Here is a 16,242-nt window from a genome sequence, read left to right on the forward strand (position 1 = left end):
ATGTACCCCGGGGGCGATGCATAGACCAGTATACAGTATATACAGTATAGATGTACCCAGGGGGCGATGCATAGACCAGTATACAGTATGTACAGTATAGATGTACCCAGGGGGCGATGCATAGACCAGTATACAGTATATACAGTATAGATGTACTCCGGGGGCGATGCACGGACCAGTATACAGTATATACAGTATAGATGTACCCAGGGGGCGATGCACGGACCAGTATACAGTATATACAGTATAGATGTACCCAGGGGGCGATGCATAGACCAGTATACAGTATATACAGTATAGATGTACTCCGGGGGCGATGCACGGACCAGTATACAGTATATACAGTATAGATGTACCCCGGGGGCGATGCATGTTCCAGTATACAGTATATATAGTGTAAATGTATCCCGGGGGTTATATATGGCGTCTGTAGATACTAATTGCTGGACACGTCCTCCCGGACACATCTGGGCTTTGATGCGGGAGATGGACTGAGATCAAAGCACAGACACCAGCGCTGGGGTCCTGCCCCATAAATCACCCGCCAGGAATTATAGGGAGACATCATCTCACCCCGCAAATAGGATACAGACCCCGCAGCACAGAGGAATGTCAGCACTGCAAGAACTGGAGACTCCGGGAACAGAACTACTAAAAAACCAAACCCAACACCACAAACACTGCCCCCATCAGTACAGGGGTTAATGCCAATGAGGCAGAGGGCACAAGTAAGATGGGGGTTGGAGCTGCCTCTTCTCAGGCTGTATCAGCTATGGAGGTGGCTCTACCCCCAGTGCCCAGTGACGCCGAGGCAACCCCAGGTCCTCCTGGCCCAGCTGGTGTGAGTGATGCAAGGAAGCGAGGCAGTAATGCACATAGTGTGGTGAATGGCGCTGAGGGGGATCCTGGTGTGAGTGCTGGTCCATCTGCACCCCCAGTGGTGGCCGCTCCCATAAGGAGCTATGCGAGTGTCACCGCTGGGGCAAGTGGGGTTAACTCCTTGTCTCCTGGCTCTGGGAACAGCGTTTTGCAAAGGCGTCTTCTGGAGGCTCTCAGGAGAGGGGAAAAGTCAATCAATGTAGAGGGGAGAGATGTTGATCTGTCCTTCTGGACAGACAGGCATGGCCTGGCAGCCTTCCAAGAGAAAAGGGGGGGAGAGACTGTATGGTCTTTACCCACAACCGGGCCCGGAGCTGCCCGTAGGAATGTGGTTCGTCTTCGCTGGAGGGGCAGTGACGCATGCCCACCCAGGTCAAGGGTGGTGGAGCTCCTCCTGAAGATGAACTTCAGGGCTAGTGACATCTTTGCCCTGATACATCCTTATGGTACTCCGGAGTTCGATGTCAGCTTTGTCCGGCCGGAGGGCTTAGAGCTCTTCTGGACGAATTATGAGCTGGCAAAGAACGAGCCCGCATGGCGAGACTTTGCTGTGCAAGCAGTGTCTCGCCAAAACGCAGTCAAGAAGGTGACCGTTTTGACCCGTAACGAGTCACTTTCTTGCATGGACATCATGACTTGGCTAAGTCGTTATGGGGAGGTTGTACAGGTACCGCAGAAAAACCGTGATGAATTTGGCATTTGGTCTGGGGCCTGGACCTTCATGATGAAGTTGAAGTGTTCAGGCGGCACAGTCGCTCACATTCCTTCTTCAGCCTTTCTTGGGCGGGACAGAATCCTGATTTTCTACCAGGGGCAGCCGAAGGTCTGTCACAGGTGCGGTGACCCCACATACTTTAGCGCCAGCTGCCAAGTGCAGAAGTGCGCTTTGTGTGGTGGGCTAGGTCATCTCGCTGCATCCTGTAAGGACATTAGGTGTAACCTGTGTGGTGAGCTCGGTCACCCTTTCAGCCGTTGTCCTCGCTCCTTTGCCAATGCGGTTGTGACCCCAGTGGAGGAGAGCCATGAGGTTGCTTCTGCTGGGGAAGGTACCAGCAGAGGTGGAGGAGCTGAGGGGCCTGTGAAGAAAAGCAAGAATAAGTCGCCTTCTCAGTTGAGGCGGCTTGAAGCCAGACAAAAAGGGAGAGAACTGGGGAAACCTCAGGTTGCTGGGGTGACCCTTGGTCCTTCCTCAGAGGCTGGTCATGCTACTGAGGCCCTGAGGGATGATGAGTTGGATGAGGAGGTCAGGAGGATGGAGCGTGAGAAAGGTGCCATGTCCTCCACGTCCTCCCATTATGAGAGTATGGATGAGGATAACAGGATTTGGCTAGAAAATAAGCGCAAGCAGAAAAAGAAAAAACGCGGCCGATCTAAGGTACCTAAGGAAGGGAAAACTTCCTCCCCTCTGGTTGAGCTTTCCAACCGGTTCCTCACCCTCGATGAGATCGCCTCCTCGGAAGGAGAGGCTGAGGGTGGGGTTCTGGAGGTGGCGGCGGAGCAGCCTGCAGGGGGCGCCGAGTCTCTATCCTCTGGGGATGCTGGGTCCTCAGAGTGGGAGACTGACTCAGAGTCAGGAGACAAGGACGAAGGAGAGGGTGGTCCGGGTGGGTCCTTGGGGGCCAGTAATAACATGGACACCTCGATTTCGTTAAAAAGAAGTTGCCCCAATTCTGAAGGGAAAAGGGAAAATGGATCATCCTCAGAGGACAGTAGAGGGAAGGGAAATAGTAAGAAAAAAGCCGTCTAACTCAATCACTCATGATGGCGGCACCCACTCCGTTGACGCTGGCGTCCATTAATGTCGCCAGCATTAAGTCTGATGCGGCTAGATTTGCGGCCTTTGATTTTCTCGGCCGTGTTGAAGCCGACATTTTATTTTTGCAGGAGACCAGGCTGCCAGATTTGGCGGCCGTGTTTAAAGCTAAGAGGGAATGGAGACACGGGTCTTCCTATTGGTCTCTTGCGGCCGAGCCGTATAGCGGAGTGGCGGTCCTTTTTACCGCACCGGTAGAATGCCGACGAGTTATTGAGTTAGAAATGGGGAGGTGCCTGATCCTGGATATCCTCATGAAGGGACAAGAACTTCGCCTAATTAACATCTATGGTCCCCAGTCCAAGTGGGACAGGAAGTGTCTCTTTATGAGGATCAAGCCCTACCTTTTTACAAGTCGGCAGGTGGTCTTTGGAGGGGACTTCAATGCTGTCACGAGGTCCCAGGATAGGGGAGGTTCCAGAGACAAGCTGACTTATGATAGCGTCGCTCTTAATAGCATAGCTAGTGAGGCTCGCCTGGTGGATGTCCACATCCGGCACACCCCAGGCCACGCGGGGTTCACCTATTATAGGGGTAGCTGCAGGTCTAGAATAGACAGGTTTTATTTAAAGGAGGAAGCCATTTCTTCAGCAGTGTCCGTTGTTGAAGTGGAGTTCTCCGACCACTGTCTAATTTTGTTTTCTCTGAATGTTACAGAGACCCCCCGGATGGGAAGAGGCTACTGGAAGCTCAATTCGTCTCTCCTGGAGGAAGCGGAGATCAGACAATCCTTTGAGGACTTTCTTCAGAGCCAGGTACCATTGCTGGGCCTTTGTAGCAGTAAGTCAGAGTGGTGGGAGATGCTCAAGAAAAGGGTGGCGAGATTCTTCCGCCAGCTCTCGAGCCTCAGGAGCCTGGACAGGTACCGCCTGTATCAGGGCCTGAGGAGGAAACTCGAGCATCTCGTCTCGACTGGAGGTAGTCGTGAGGACATCTCCAGAGTGAAATCCTTGCTGAAGAGGTGTCAGTACGATAGACACGCATCTTTGGTTTTTGAGAGGGATTACGGGAAATACCGCTCGCCCGACCCTTACAGAAACTGCAAGATGTCAGTGAATGGTAAAGTTGTCACAGGACTGGTTGACAGTACGGGATCCCTGAAAAGGTCCAGATCAGGGATTCTGGAGGTCGTCAGATCCTTCTACTCGCACCTCTTGGGCAGGAAGGATCTAGATCGGGATGTGATGTCGGATTTCCTGGCTGAAGCTGTCCCTGAGCCAGGAGTAGACCCCTCTCTTGATGTTTTGACAGAGATGATCAGTGAAGAGGAAGTCAGCCGGGCGATTGAAGGGCTCGCCCTCAAGAAATCGCCAGGTCCGGATGGCTTAACATCCGAGTTTTATAAGACCTTTAAGGACGCCTTGGTTCCCCTCTTGACTGAGGTATATAATGAGTGTCTTTCCTCGGGCGCTCTGCCGAAGTCAATGAGGAGGTCTGCCCTGATCATTCTGTCAAAGGGTAAGGACCGATCTTGTGTTGAGAACTGGCGTCCCATAGCGCTTCTCAATACGGACAGAAAGGTTTTGGCAAAGGTGCTGTTTAATCGGCTGGTGCAGTTTGCACCCCGGCTCCTTTCGGGGACCCAGCACTGCTCTGTTCCAGGCCGCAGTACATTTAGTGCTGTGCTTTGTGTCCGGGAGGCAGTGGAGCAGGGCAGGGCTGGTAACTGGAAGGGGTACTTGCTGTCCTTGGATCAGGCAAAAGCGTTTGATCGGGTTAACCACGAGTACCTCTGGTCTGTCCTTCTGAGGTATGGCCTGCCGGGGGAGTTTGTCAATTGGCTTAAGGTTTTGTACGCAGGGGCAGAGAGTTTCCCGCTTGTGAACGGTTGGATTGGCCGCTCTTTTGAGGTTGGGTCCGGTGTTCGCCAGGGTTGTCCTCTGAGCCCACTTTTATACGTGTTCGCGATTGACCCATTCCTTAGGAGGGTTGATCGTGGGCCGTTGGTGGGAGTCGGGATGGACCGGGCGGCACCGGAAGCCACTCTAAGGGTGGTAGCGTATGCCGATGATGTCACCGTTTTCGTGTCCTCGGGAGGGGAGGCGCAATGGGTGATGTCAGAGGTTGACCGCTACTCAGAGGCTTCTGGGTCCAAGATCAACCGGGATAAGTGTGAGAGTCTCTGGCTGGGAGAGGGGGATCCGGGCTTTGATCTCCCGGACACTCTTCCAGGGCCCCAGGACTCTGCCAAAGTTCTCGGCATCGAATTTGGCCAGGGGGATTACCCCATGCAAAACTGGGACGGCAGGCTTAAGATCGCCGCTCAGAAGGTGGACCAGTGGAAGGGTTGGTCTTTGACCCTCAGAGAAAGGGTTAATCTGATCAAAACCTACCTGCTCCCGTTACTGATTTATCTGGGCAGTGTGTGCATGTTGCCAGAGCCCCTCTGGACTCGGGTCTACAGTCTGTTCTTCCAGCTGTTATGGGGGAATAGGCTGAACCTAATCAAGAGGGAGGTTACTTACCGCACGAGGAGACAAGGAGGGTTGTGTATGGTCAACCCTGTGGTGTTCCTAGTGAATACCTTTCTTAAGATCAATGTAGCAAACCTCTGGAAAGAGAGGGCTCCTCCGTGGGTATACTCCTGCAGGGGATGGTTTCGGCCTTTCTTCCAGGAAGGGCGAGTGAAGACAGGAGGGCGAGTGAAGGATCTTCGTACACCACATGGGCATCTTCCGGCTTACGCTACCCCGGTTCTGAAGGTGATTCGCCGGTGGGGTCTGGGAATGTGGGAGATCAGGACCATGTCGAGGAAACTCCTTGACAAAAGGGTTCTGTTGACCCATTTCCAGAAGCCTCTGGCCCTCAGGGATTGCCCAAGTCGGGATCTGGGGGTGGGTTTAGGTCTTTTGAATTCCATCAGGATCCCCTTGAAGTTTTGGGACTTGACTTGGCGCTGCTTCCATGGAAAGCTGTGTGTGAGGGACAATCTGAAGTGTAGGAGCTCTGAGGAAAGGGGTTGTCCCCGGGAGGAGTGCGGTGGCCTGCTGGAGAGCATGGACCACTTCCTGCTTCAGTGCCCCTTTAACACAGAGGTGTACAACCGGGTGGGTGCTTCCATCCATTGGCCCGGGTTGGCCGGTCTCTCCTATGCGGAGTGGGCCTATGGAGCATTCAGAGGCCTGGGTGGCCGGGACCGCTGCACGTTATTCCTAGTTAGCCTAGTGGTCAGGTACCACACGTGGAACGCACGGTGTTTAGTATCGACGCAGCGTAAAATCCTCCCGGTGGATGAGGTGGTTAGGAACATTCTGGGTGACCTGGTGAAGGTGCGCTCTCTGGAGTATGAGAGGCTGGGCACGGGGAGGGCCTCTCTCCTTTGGAGGGGGTTCTCCTTTAGTGTCCCTTAGTCTGTCATCTCCTCTCCTGGTGTTGGGCTGATGCTGCACTGTAGATTTTTGTTTTGTATCTGGGCATGTAGTGATGTTGGGCTTGCAGGGGCCGAACCTGGGCTTTATGTGGTTTGTATTTATGTTGTTTAGACTTTATTTGTGTTCTGTTTTCTTTGTTATGTTGTAAATACTGTATATATTGTATATATTGTATATAGTGGGGTTTGGGACATAGCGTTAGGTTGGGAGGGGGGGTGATGGTGGTGGGACTTATGAACTGACCTTGGACACTAGTCTGGACTACTTAACGCAAACTTTGGACGTTAGACCAGTGTCTGGGGGGAAGGGGAGGGTGCGGGCGAGGGATCTAGTTTAGTGTAGTGTTATTGTATTATGTTAGTGTATTATGTATTATGTGTTTGTAATTATATATTTATAAAAAAAAAAAAAAAAATCGGTGTGGGATGTGATCTGTGTGGGGTGGTTTGTTATTAGAGGGTGTGGGGTGGGTTTATGTATATTTATAGTCATTTATGTTTATTTGTGGGTGTGGCTTGTCTTATTGTTTATTGGTTTGGTTGAGGGTGTGACAATCGGTTGGGTGGGGGTTGTGGTATTTGGTGTTTATACATTTTGGTGTATTTTAAATTATTGTTTTAGCTAGGAGTGAATGTGGCTGGACCAGCAGGTAAGACATTGTATATATTTTGTATATATTGTATATTATGTTTGGTTTGTATTGTTATGTTTTTTATTTTTATATAAAATAAAAGATCTACAGGATGTAACTCAGGATCAGTACAGGATAAGTAATGTCATGTATGTACACAGTGACTGCACCAGCAGCAGAATAGTGAGTGCAGCTCTGGGGTATAATACAGGATGTAACTCAGGATCAGTACAGGATAAGTAATGTCATGTATGTACACAGTGACTGCACCAGCAGCAGAATAGTGAGTGCAGCTCTGGGGTATAATACAGGATGTAACTCAGGATCAGTACAGGATAAGTAATGTCATGTATGTACACAGTGACTGCACCAGCAGAATAGTGAGTGCAGCTCTGGGGTATAATACAGGATGTAACTCAGGATCAGTACAGGATAAGTAATGTCATGTATGTACACAGTGACTGCACCAGCAGCAGAATAGTGAGTGCAGCTCTGGGGTATAATACAGGATGTAACTCAGGATCAGTACAGGATAAGTAATGTCATGTATGTACACAGTGACTGCACCAGCAGCAGAATAGTGAGTGCAGCTCTGGGGTATAATACAGGATGTAACTCAGGATCAGTACAGGATAAGTAATGTCATGTATGTACACAGTGACTGCACCAGCAGCAGAATAGTGAGTGCAGCTCTGGAGTATAATACAGGATGTAACTCAGGATCAGTACAGGATAAGTAATGTCATGTCTGTACACAGTGACTGCACCAGCAGCAGAATAGTGAGTGCAGCTCTGGAGTATAATACAGGATGTAACTCAGGATCAGTACAGGATAAGTAATGTCATGTATGTACACAGTGACTGCACCAGCAGCAGAATAGTGAGTGCAGCTCTGGGGTATAATACAGGATGTAACTCAGGATCAGTACAGGATAAGTAATGTCATGTATGTACACAGTGACTGCACCAGCAGCAGAATAGTGAGTGCAGCTCTGGGGTATAATACAGGATGTAACTCAGGATCAGTACAGGATAAGTAATGTCATGTATGTACACAGTGACTGCACCAGCAGCAGAATGGTGAGTGCAGCTCTGGAGTATAATACAGGATGTAACTCAGGATCAGTACAGGATAAGTAATGTCATGTGTGTACACAGTGACTGCACCAGCAGCAGAATAGTGAGTGCAGCTCTGGAGTATAATACAGGATGTAACTCAGGATCAGTACAGGATAAGTAATGTCATGTATGTACAGTGACTGCACCAGCAGCAGAATAGTGAGTGCAGCTCTGGAGTATAATACAGGATGTAACTCAGGATCAGTACAGGATAAGTAATGTCATGTATGTACACAGTGACTGCACCAGCAGCAGAATAGTGAGTGCAGCTCTGGAGTATAATACAGGATGTAACTCAGGATCAGTACAGGATAAGTAATGTCATGTATGTACACAGTGACTGCACCAGCAGCAGAATAGTGAGTGCAGCTCTGGGGTATAATACAGGATGTAACTCAGGATCAGTACAGGATAAGTAATGTCATGTATGTACACAGTGACTGCACCAGCAGCAGAATAGTGAGTGCAGCTCTGGGGTATAATACAGGATGTAACTCAGGATCAGTACAGGATAAGTAATGTCATGTATGTACACAGTGACTGCACCAGCAGCAGAATAGTGAGTGCAGCTCTGGGGTATAATACAGGATGTGACTCAGGATCAGTACAGGATAAGTAATGTCATGTATGTACACAGTGACTGCACCAGCAGCAGAATAGTGAGTGCAGCTCTGGGGTATAATACAGGATGTAACTCAGGATCAGTACAGGATAAGTAATGTCATGTATGTACACAGTGACTGCACCAGCAGCAGAATAGTGAGTGCAGCTCTGGGGTATAATACAGGATGTGACTCAGGATCAGTACAGGATAAGTAATGTCATGTATGTACACAGTGACTGCACCAGCAGCAGAATAGTGAGTGCAGCTCTGGGGTATAATACAGGATGTAACTCAGGATCAGTACAGGATAAGTAATGTCATGTATGTACACAGTGACTGCACCAGCAGCAGAATAGTGAGTGCAGCTCTGGAGTATAATACAGGATGTAACTCAGGATCAGTACAGGATAAGTAATGTCATGTATGTACACAGTGACTGCACCAGCAGCAGAATAGTGAGTGCAGCTCTGGGGTAGAAGGAGATATGGTGACATCATGTAACTTGTGGCACTGGAAGGGTTAACCTTTTCCTTTGGTTTTCCCATAAGTTTAAGCCCTCTTTATGCCCGGGGTGTTAGCTGATCCTCATCCTGGTCATCCTGGACACCCCAGTAAACCTACAGATTGTATAGGTGGCTTTAGTGGGATTAGAGTGGCAGCTGAGGCCCCCCGGCCGCCTATCAATCACGCTCCGGCTCTGGGGCGTTGGACACAACTCGTATTGTCGCTACAATTTGTAATTTTTAGTGAAATTTATAGTTTTCATATTCTGGAGGACTTTTAGTACGTAACCCCTTGTGCGCCAGGTAGTAATAATGGGAGTGTTGTGGCGGGCAGGGCTGAGGTGTGAGGTGACCCCCTCCCCCATGTGCGGCCCCCGTAGACTCGGAATAAGCCCCTGTGTTTGTACAAGGCTTCATTACATGGCGGGAGGAAACACAAAATCCTCCAACAGGTGCAAAATATTAAGGCTGCCATGTATTCCAATAACGGGGGGGCTAGGGGTGGGGGCTGGGATTAACCACTGCAGGACATGGGAGGACTACACTCTATAGACTGTCAGCTCATGGGACAAGGACGTGTCACCTCGATGACACCTTAATCCTGCGTCATTATATACTGTGACAGTGACATTACATTCCAGCACCAGTGAGCTCTGGATGAACAGGGCACCGGCCATATACATAGGATACTCTCTGGTCTATGGGCAGGTGGAGTCTTTAGGGGTGATACAGTGAGATTCTGGGGTGCAGATCCCCGGAGGAGCATCTAGAGGACGTCCTATACATCTGAGCTAATGCATGAGCCATCTTCAGCCCCGGAGACTCAGAGACCCCCAATTCACCCTACAGCGGGGGGGCAGCACTATCTGCTCCATCCGATGAGGACCCCCCACAGGGGCCAAAATACTACAAACATCTGCCAATTATTGTAAATAGAAGAATCTCCAGACCCATATTCTGGCTGCAGGTGATAGACTGGTACCAGCACCGCTACATCACAACGCGGCCCCCCAGGACATAGGTAGCCCCAGCACGACGCGGCCCCCCAGGACATGGGTAGCCCCAGCACGACGCGGCCCCCCAGGACATGGGTAGCCCCAGCACGACGCGGCCCCCCAGGACATGGGTAGCCCCAGCACGACGCGGCCCCCCAGGACATAGGTAGCCCCAGCACAACGCAGCCCCCCAGGACATAGGTAGCCCCAGCACAACGCAGCCCCCCAGGACATAGGTAGCCCCAGCACAACGCAGCCCCCCAGGACATAGGTAGCCCCAGCACAACGCAGCCCCCCAGGACATAGGTAGCCCCAGCACAACGCAGCCCCCCAGGACATAGGTAGCCCCAGCACAACGCAGCCCCCCAGGACATAGGGAGCCCCAGCACAACGCAGCCCCCCAGGACATAGGGAGCCCCAGCACAACGCAGCCCCCCAGGACATAGGTAGCCCCAGCACAACGCGGCCCCCCAGGACATAGGTAGCCCCAGCACAACGCGGCCCCCCAGGACATAGGTAGCCCCAGCACAACGCGGCCCCCCAGGACATAGGTAGCCCCAGCACAACGCGGCCCCCCAGGACATAGGTAGCCCCAGCACAACGCGGCCCCCCAGGACATAGGTAGCCCCAGCACAACGCGGCCCCCCAGGACATAGGTAGCCCCAGCACAACGCGGCCCCCCAGGACATAGGTAGCCCCAGCACAACGCGGCCCCCCAGGACATAGGTAGCCCCAGCACAACGCGGCCCCCCAGGACATAGGTAGCCCCAGCACAACGCGGCCCCCCAGGACATAGGTAGCCCCAGCACAACGCGGCCCCCCAGGACATAGGTAGCCCCAGCACAACGCGGCCCCCCAGGACATAGGTAGCCCCAGCACAACGCGGCCCCCCAGGACATAGGTAGCCCCAGCACAACGCGGCCCCCCAGGACATAGGTAGCCCCAGCACAACGCGGCCCCCCAGGACATAGGTAGCCCCAGCACAACGCGGCCCCCCAGGACATAGGTAGCCCCAGCACAACGCGGCCCCCCAGGACATAGGTAGCCCCAGCACAACGCAGCCCCCCAGGACATAGGTAGCCCCAGCACAACGCGGCCCCCCAGGACATAGGTAGCCCCAGCACAACGCGGCCCCCCAGGACATAGGTAGCCCCAGCACAACGCAGCCCCCCAGGACATAGGTAGCCCCAGCACAACGCGGCCCCCCAGGACATAGGTAGCCCCAGCACAACGCGGCCCCCCAGGACATAGGTAGCCCCAGCACAACGCGGCCCCCCAGGACATAGGTAGCCCCAGCACAACGCGGCCCCCCAGGACATAGGTAGCCCCAGCACAACGCGGCCCCCCAGGACATAGGTAGCCCCAGCACAACGCGGCCCCCCAGGACATAGGTAGCCCCAGCACGACGCGGCCCCCCAGGACATAGGTAGCCCCAGCACGACGCGGCCCCCCAGGACATAGGTAGCCCCAGCACGACGCGGCCCCCCAGGACATAGGTAGCCCCAGCACGACGCAGCCCCCCAGGACATAGGTAGCCGCAGCACGACGCAGCCCCCCAGGACATAGGTAGCCCCAGCACAACGCAGCCCCCCAGGACATAGGTAGCCCCAGCACAACGCAGCCCCCCAGGACATAGGTAGCCCCAGCACAACGCAGCCCCCCAGGACATAGGTAGCCCCAGCACAACGTAGCCCCCCAGGACACAGGTAGCCCCAGCACAACACAGCCCCCCAGGACATAGGTAGCCCCAGCACAACGCAGCCCCCCAGGACATAGGTAGCCCCAGCACAACACAGCCCCCCAGGACATAGGTAGCCCCAGCACGACGCAGCCCCCCAGGATATAGGTAGCCGCAGCACAACACAGCCCCCCAGGACATAGGTAGCCCCAGCACGACGCAGCCCCCCAGGACATAGGTAGCCCCAGCACAACACAGCCCCCCAGGACATAGGTAGCCCCAGCACAACACAGCCCCCCAGGATATAGGTAGCCGCAGCACAACACAGCCCCCCAGGACATAGGTAGCCCCAGCACAACACAGCCCCCCAGGACATAGGTAGCCCCAGCACGACGCAGACCCCCAGGATATAGGTAGCCCCAGCACAAAACAGCTCCCCAGGACATAGGTAGCCCCAGCACAACGCAGCCCCCCAGGATATAGGTAGCCCCAGCACAACGCAGCCCCCCAGCACATAGGTAGCCCCAGCACAACACAGCCCCCCAGGACATAGGTAGCCCCAGCACAACGCAGCCCCCCAGGACATAGGTAGCCCCAGCACAACACAGCCCCCCAGGATATAGGTAGCCGCAGCACAACACAGCCCCCCAGGACATAGGTAGCCCCAGCACGACGCAGCCCCCCAGGACATAGGTAGCCCCAGCACAACGCAGCCCCCCAGGACATAGGTAGCCCCAGTACAACGCAGCCTCCCCCAGGATATAGGTAGCCCTAGCACAACGCAGCCCCCCAGGATATACGTAACCCCAGCACAACACAGCCCCCCAGGACATAGGTAGCCCCAGTACAACGCAGCCTCCCCCAGGATATAGGTAGCCCTAGCACAACGCAGCCTCCCCCAGGATATAGGTAGCCCCAGAACGACGCAGCCCCCCAGGACATAGGTAGCCCCGGCACAACGCAGCCCCCCAAGACATAGGTAGCCCCGGCACAACACAGCCCCCCAGGACATAGGTAGCCCCAGCACAACACAGCCCCCCAGGACATAGGTAGCCCCAGTACAACGCAGCCCCCCAGGATATAGGTAGCCCCAGCACAACACAGCCCCCCAGGACATAGGTAGCCCCAGCACAACGCAGCCCCCCAGGACATAGGTAGCCCCGGCACAACGCAGCCCCCCAGGACATAGGTAGCCCCAGCACAACGCAGCCCCCCAGGACATAGGTAGCCCCAGCACAACGCAGCCCCCCAGGACATAGGTAGCCCCGGCACGATGCATTTATCCATGGCACCAGGTATAGCACTTATATAATTGGCATAGAGGGTGACACTAGTATTATGGGCACCAGGTATAGCACTCATGTATGGCACCAGGTATAGCGCTGATGTGTTTAGATTTGATGCAAGGTGTGGAGATAGTACCCCCTGCAGGGCGGCACTGATGAGGCTCCCCTCTCCCCCGGTGTCTCCCTCCTCCTCCTCCTCCTCCTCCTCCTCTCTCTCCCCGGTGTCTCTCTCTCTCTCCTCGTCCTCTCTCTCCCCCCCGGTGTCTCTCTGTCTCCCTCCTCCTCCTCTCTCTCCCCCTGGTGTCTCCCTCCTCCTCCTCTCTCTCCCCCTGGTGTCTCCCTCCTCTCTCTCCCCTGGTGTCTCCCTCCTCCTCCTCTCTCTCCCCCTGGTGTCTCCCTCCTCCTCCTCTCTCTCCCCCTGGTGTCTCTCTCCTCCTCCTCTCTCTCCCCCTGGTGTCTCCCTCCTCCTCCTCTCTCTCCCCCTGGTGTCTCCGTCTCCCTCCTCCTCCTCTCTCTCCCCCTGGTGTCTCCCTCCTCCTCCTCTCTCTCCCCCTGGTGTCTCCCTCCTCCTCCTCTCTCTCCCCCTGGTGTCTCCCTCCTCCTCCTCCTCCTCCTCCTCTCTCTCCCCGGTGTCTCCCTCCTCCTCCTCTCTCTCCCCCGGTGTCTCCCTCCTCCTCCTCTCTCTCCCCCTGGTGTCTCCCTCCTCCTCCTCTCTCTCCCCCTGGTGTCTCCCTCCTCCTCCTCTCTCTCCCCCTGGTGTCTCCCTCCTCCTCCTCCTCTCTCTCCCCCTGGTGTCTCCCTCCTCCTCTCTCTCCCCCGGTGTCTCCCTCCTCCTCCTCTCTCTCCCCTGGTGTCTCCCTCCTCCTCCTCTCTCTCCCCCTGGTGTCTCCCTCCTCCTCCTCTCTCTCCCCCTGGTGTCTCCCTCCTCCTCCTCTCTCTCCCCCTGGTGTCTCCCTCCTCCTCCTCTCTCTCCCCCTGGTGTCTCCCTCCTCCTCCTCCTCTCTCCCCCTGGTGTCTCCCTCCTCCTCCTCCTCCTCCTCCTCTCTCTCCCCGGTGTCTCCCTCCTCCTCCTTTCTCTCCCCGGTGTCTCCCTCCTCCGCCTGTCTCTCCCCGGTGTCTCCCTCCTCCTCCTCCTCTCTCTCCCCGGTGTCTCCCTCCTCCTCTCTCTCCCCGGTGTCTCCCTCCTCCTCCTCCTCCTCTCTCTCCCGGTGTCTCCCTCCTCCTCCTCCTCCTCTCTCTCCCCGGTGTCTCCCTCCTCCTCTCTCTCCCCGGTGTCTCCCTCCTACTCCTCCTCCTCTCTCTCCCCCTGGTGTCTCCCTCCTACTCCTCCTCCTCCTCCTCTCTCTCCCCGGTGTCTCCCTCCTCCTCCTCCTCCTCTCTCTCCCCGGTGTCTCCCTCCTCCTCCTCCTCCTCCTCCTCTCTCTCCCCGGTGTCTCCCTCCTCCTCTCTCTCCCCGGTGTCTCCCTCCTCCTCTCTCTCCCCGGTGTCTCCCTCCTCCTCTCTCTCCCCGGTGTCTCCCTCCTCCTCTCTCTCCCCGGTGTCTCCCTCCTCCTCTCTCTCCCCGGTGTCTCCCTCCTCCTCCTCCTCCTCTCTCTCCCCGGTGTCTCCCTCCTCCTCTCTCTCTCCCCGGTGTCTCCCTCCTCCTCCTCTCTCTCCCCGGTGTCTCCCTCCTCCTCTCTCTCCCCGGTGTCTCCCTCCTCCTCCTCTCTCTCCCCGGTGTCTCCCTCCTCCTCCTCTCTCTCCCCGGTGTCTCCCTCCTCCTCCTCTCTCTCCCCTGGTGTCTCCCTCCTCCTCCTCCTCTCTCTCCCCCTGGTGTCTCCCTCCTCCTCCTCCTCCTCTCTCTCCCCGGTGTCTCCCTCCTCCTCCTCCTCTCTCTCCCCCGGTGTCTCCCTCCTCCTCCTCCTCTCTCTCCCCCGGTGTCTCCTCCTCCTCTCTCCCCCGGTGTCTCCTCCTCCTCCTCCTCTCTCCCCCGGTGTCTCCCTCCTCCTCTCTCCCCCGGTGTCTCCTCCTCCTCTCTCTCCCCGGTGTCTCCCTCCTCCTCCTCCTCTCTCTCCCCGGTGTCTCCCTCCTCCTCCTCCTCCTCTCTCTCCCCGGTGTCTCCCTCCTCCTCCTCCTCCTCTCTCTCCCCCTGGTGTCTCCCTCCTCCTCCTCCTCTCTCTCCCCCCGGTGTCTCCCTCCTCCTCCTCCTCCTCTCTCTCCCCGGTGTCTCCCTCCTCCTCCTCCTCCTCTCTCTCCCCCTGGTGTCTCCCTCCTCCTCCTCCTCTCTCTCCCCCTGGTGTCTCCCTCCTCCTCCTCCTCCTCTCTCTCCCCCGGTGTCTCCCTCCTCCTCCTCTCTCTCCCCCGGTGTCTCCTCCTCCTCTCTACCACGGTGTCTCCCTCCTCCTCCTCCTCTCTCCCCGGTGTCTCCCTCCTCCTCCTCTCTCTCCCCCGGTGTCTCCTCCTCCTCTCTACCCCGGTGTCTCCCTCCTCCTCCTCCTCTCTCCCCCGGTGTCTCCCTCCTCCTCCTCTCTCTCCCCCGGTGTCTCCCTCCTCCTCTCTCCCCCGGTGTCTCCCTCCTCTCTCTCCCCGGTGTCTCTCCCGGTACCTCCTGTAGGGCGGCGCTGATGAGTCCGGGCTCCCAGGCTCGGGCCGCTGTAGTCGGGGCGGCGCTGGAGGACGCGGAGCTCTTTCCTCTCTTTGGGCTCATGGTGATCGGTAACCGCTCTGTGCTGTTCCGGGGACGCGCGGGGTCTCCTAGCAACATGCACGTGACCTAAAGACCACGCCCCCTGCTGAGTCTGACGGAAGCCCGGTAGTAACAATCCACCAACACACAGTGTGACCCGTACATATATCCTCCCCCCCCCCCCGTGTCACATCTATATCCTCCCCCCCCTGTCACATCTATATCCTCCCCCGTGTCACATCTATATCCTCCCCCCCCTGTCACATCTATATCCCCCCCCCCGTGTCACATCTATATCCCCCCCCCCGTGTCACATCTATATCCTCCCCCCCCCATGTCACATCTATATCCTCCCCCCCGTGTCACATCTATATCCTCCCCCCCATGTCACATCTATATCCTCCCCCCCGTGTCACATCTATATCCTCCCCCCCCCGTGTCACATCTATATCCTCCCCCCCCCGTGTCACATCTATATCCCCCCCCCCGTGTCACATCTATATCCCCCCCCCTGTCACATCTATATCCTCCCCCCCCTGTGTCACATCTATATCCTCCCCCCCCCGTGTCACATCTATATCCCCCCCCCCCGTGTCACATCTATATCCTCCCCCCCCCGTGTCACATCTATATCCCCCCCCGTGTCACATCTATATCCTCCCCCCCCCGTGTCACATCTATATCCTCCCCCCCGTGTC

The 16,242-nt window shown here is 55.9% G+C and overlaps 1 protein-coding gene across 1 annotated transcript in view; it reads right to left on the reverse strand.

Moving 5' to 3' along the window:
* Window positions 1-15,654, reverse strand: part of LOC140111002 (sperm-associated antigen 17-like) — a gene marked incomplete at its 3' end in the record, with an annotated part of 66,476 nt that extends 50,822 nt beyond the window's left edge. The window contains exon 1 of the mRNA XM_072132306.1: window positions 15,464-15,654. Coding sequence (XP_071988407.1) covers window positions 15,464-15,622 — 159 coding nt within the window. The remainder of the gene's footprint in view (window positions 1-15,463) is intronic.
* Window positions 15,655-16,242: the final 588 nt, after the last annotated feature.

This window comes from Engystomops pustulosus, unplaced genomic scaffold (assembly GCF_040894005.1).
Source record: "Engystomops pustulosus unplaced genomic scaffold, aEngPut4.maternal MAT_SCAFFOLD_359, whole genome shotgun sequence".
NCBI classification, from domain to species: Eukaryota; Metazoa; Chordata; class Amphibia; order Anura; family Leptodactylidae; genus Engystomops; species Engystomops pustulosus.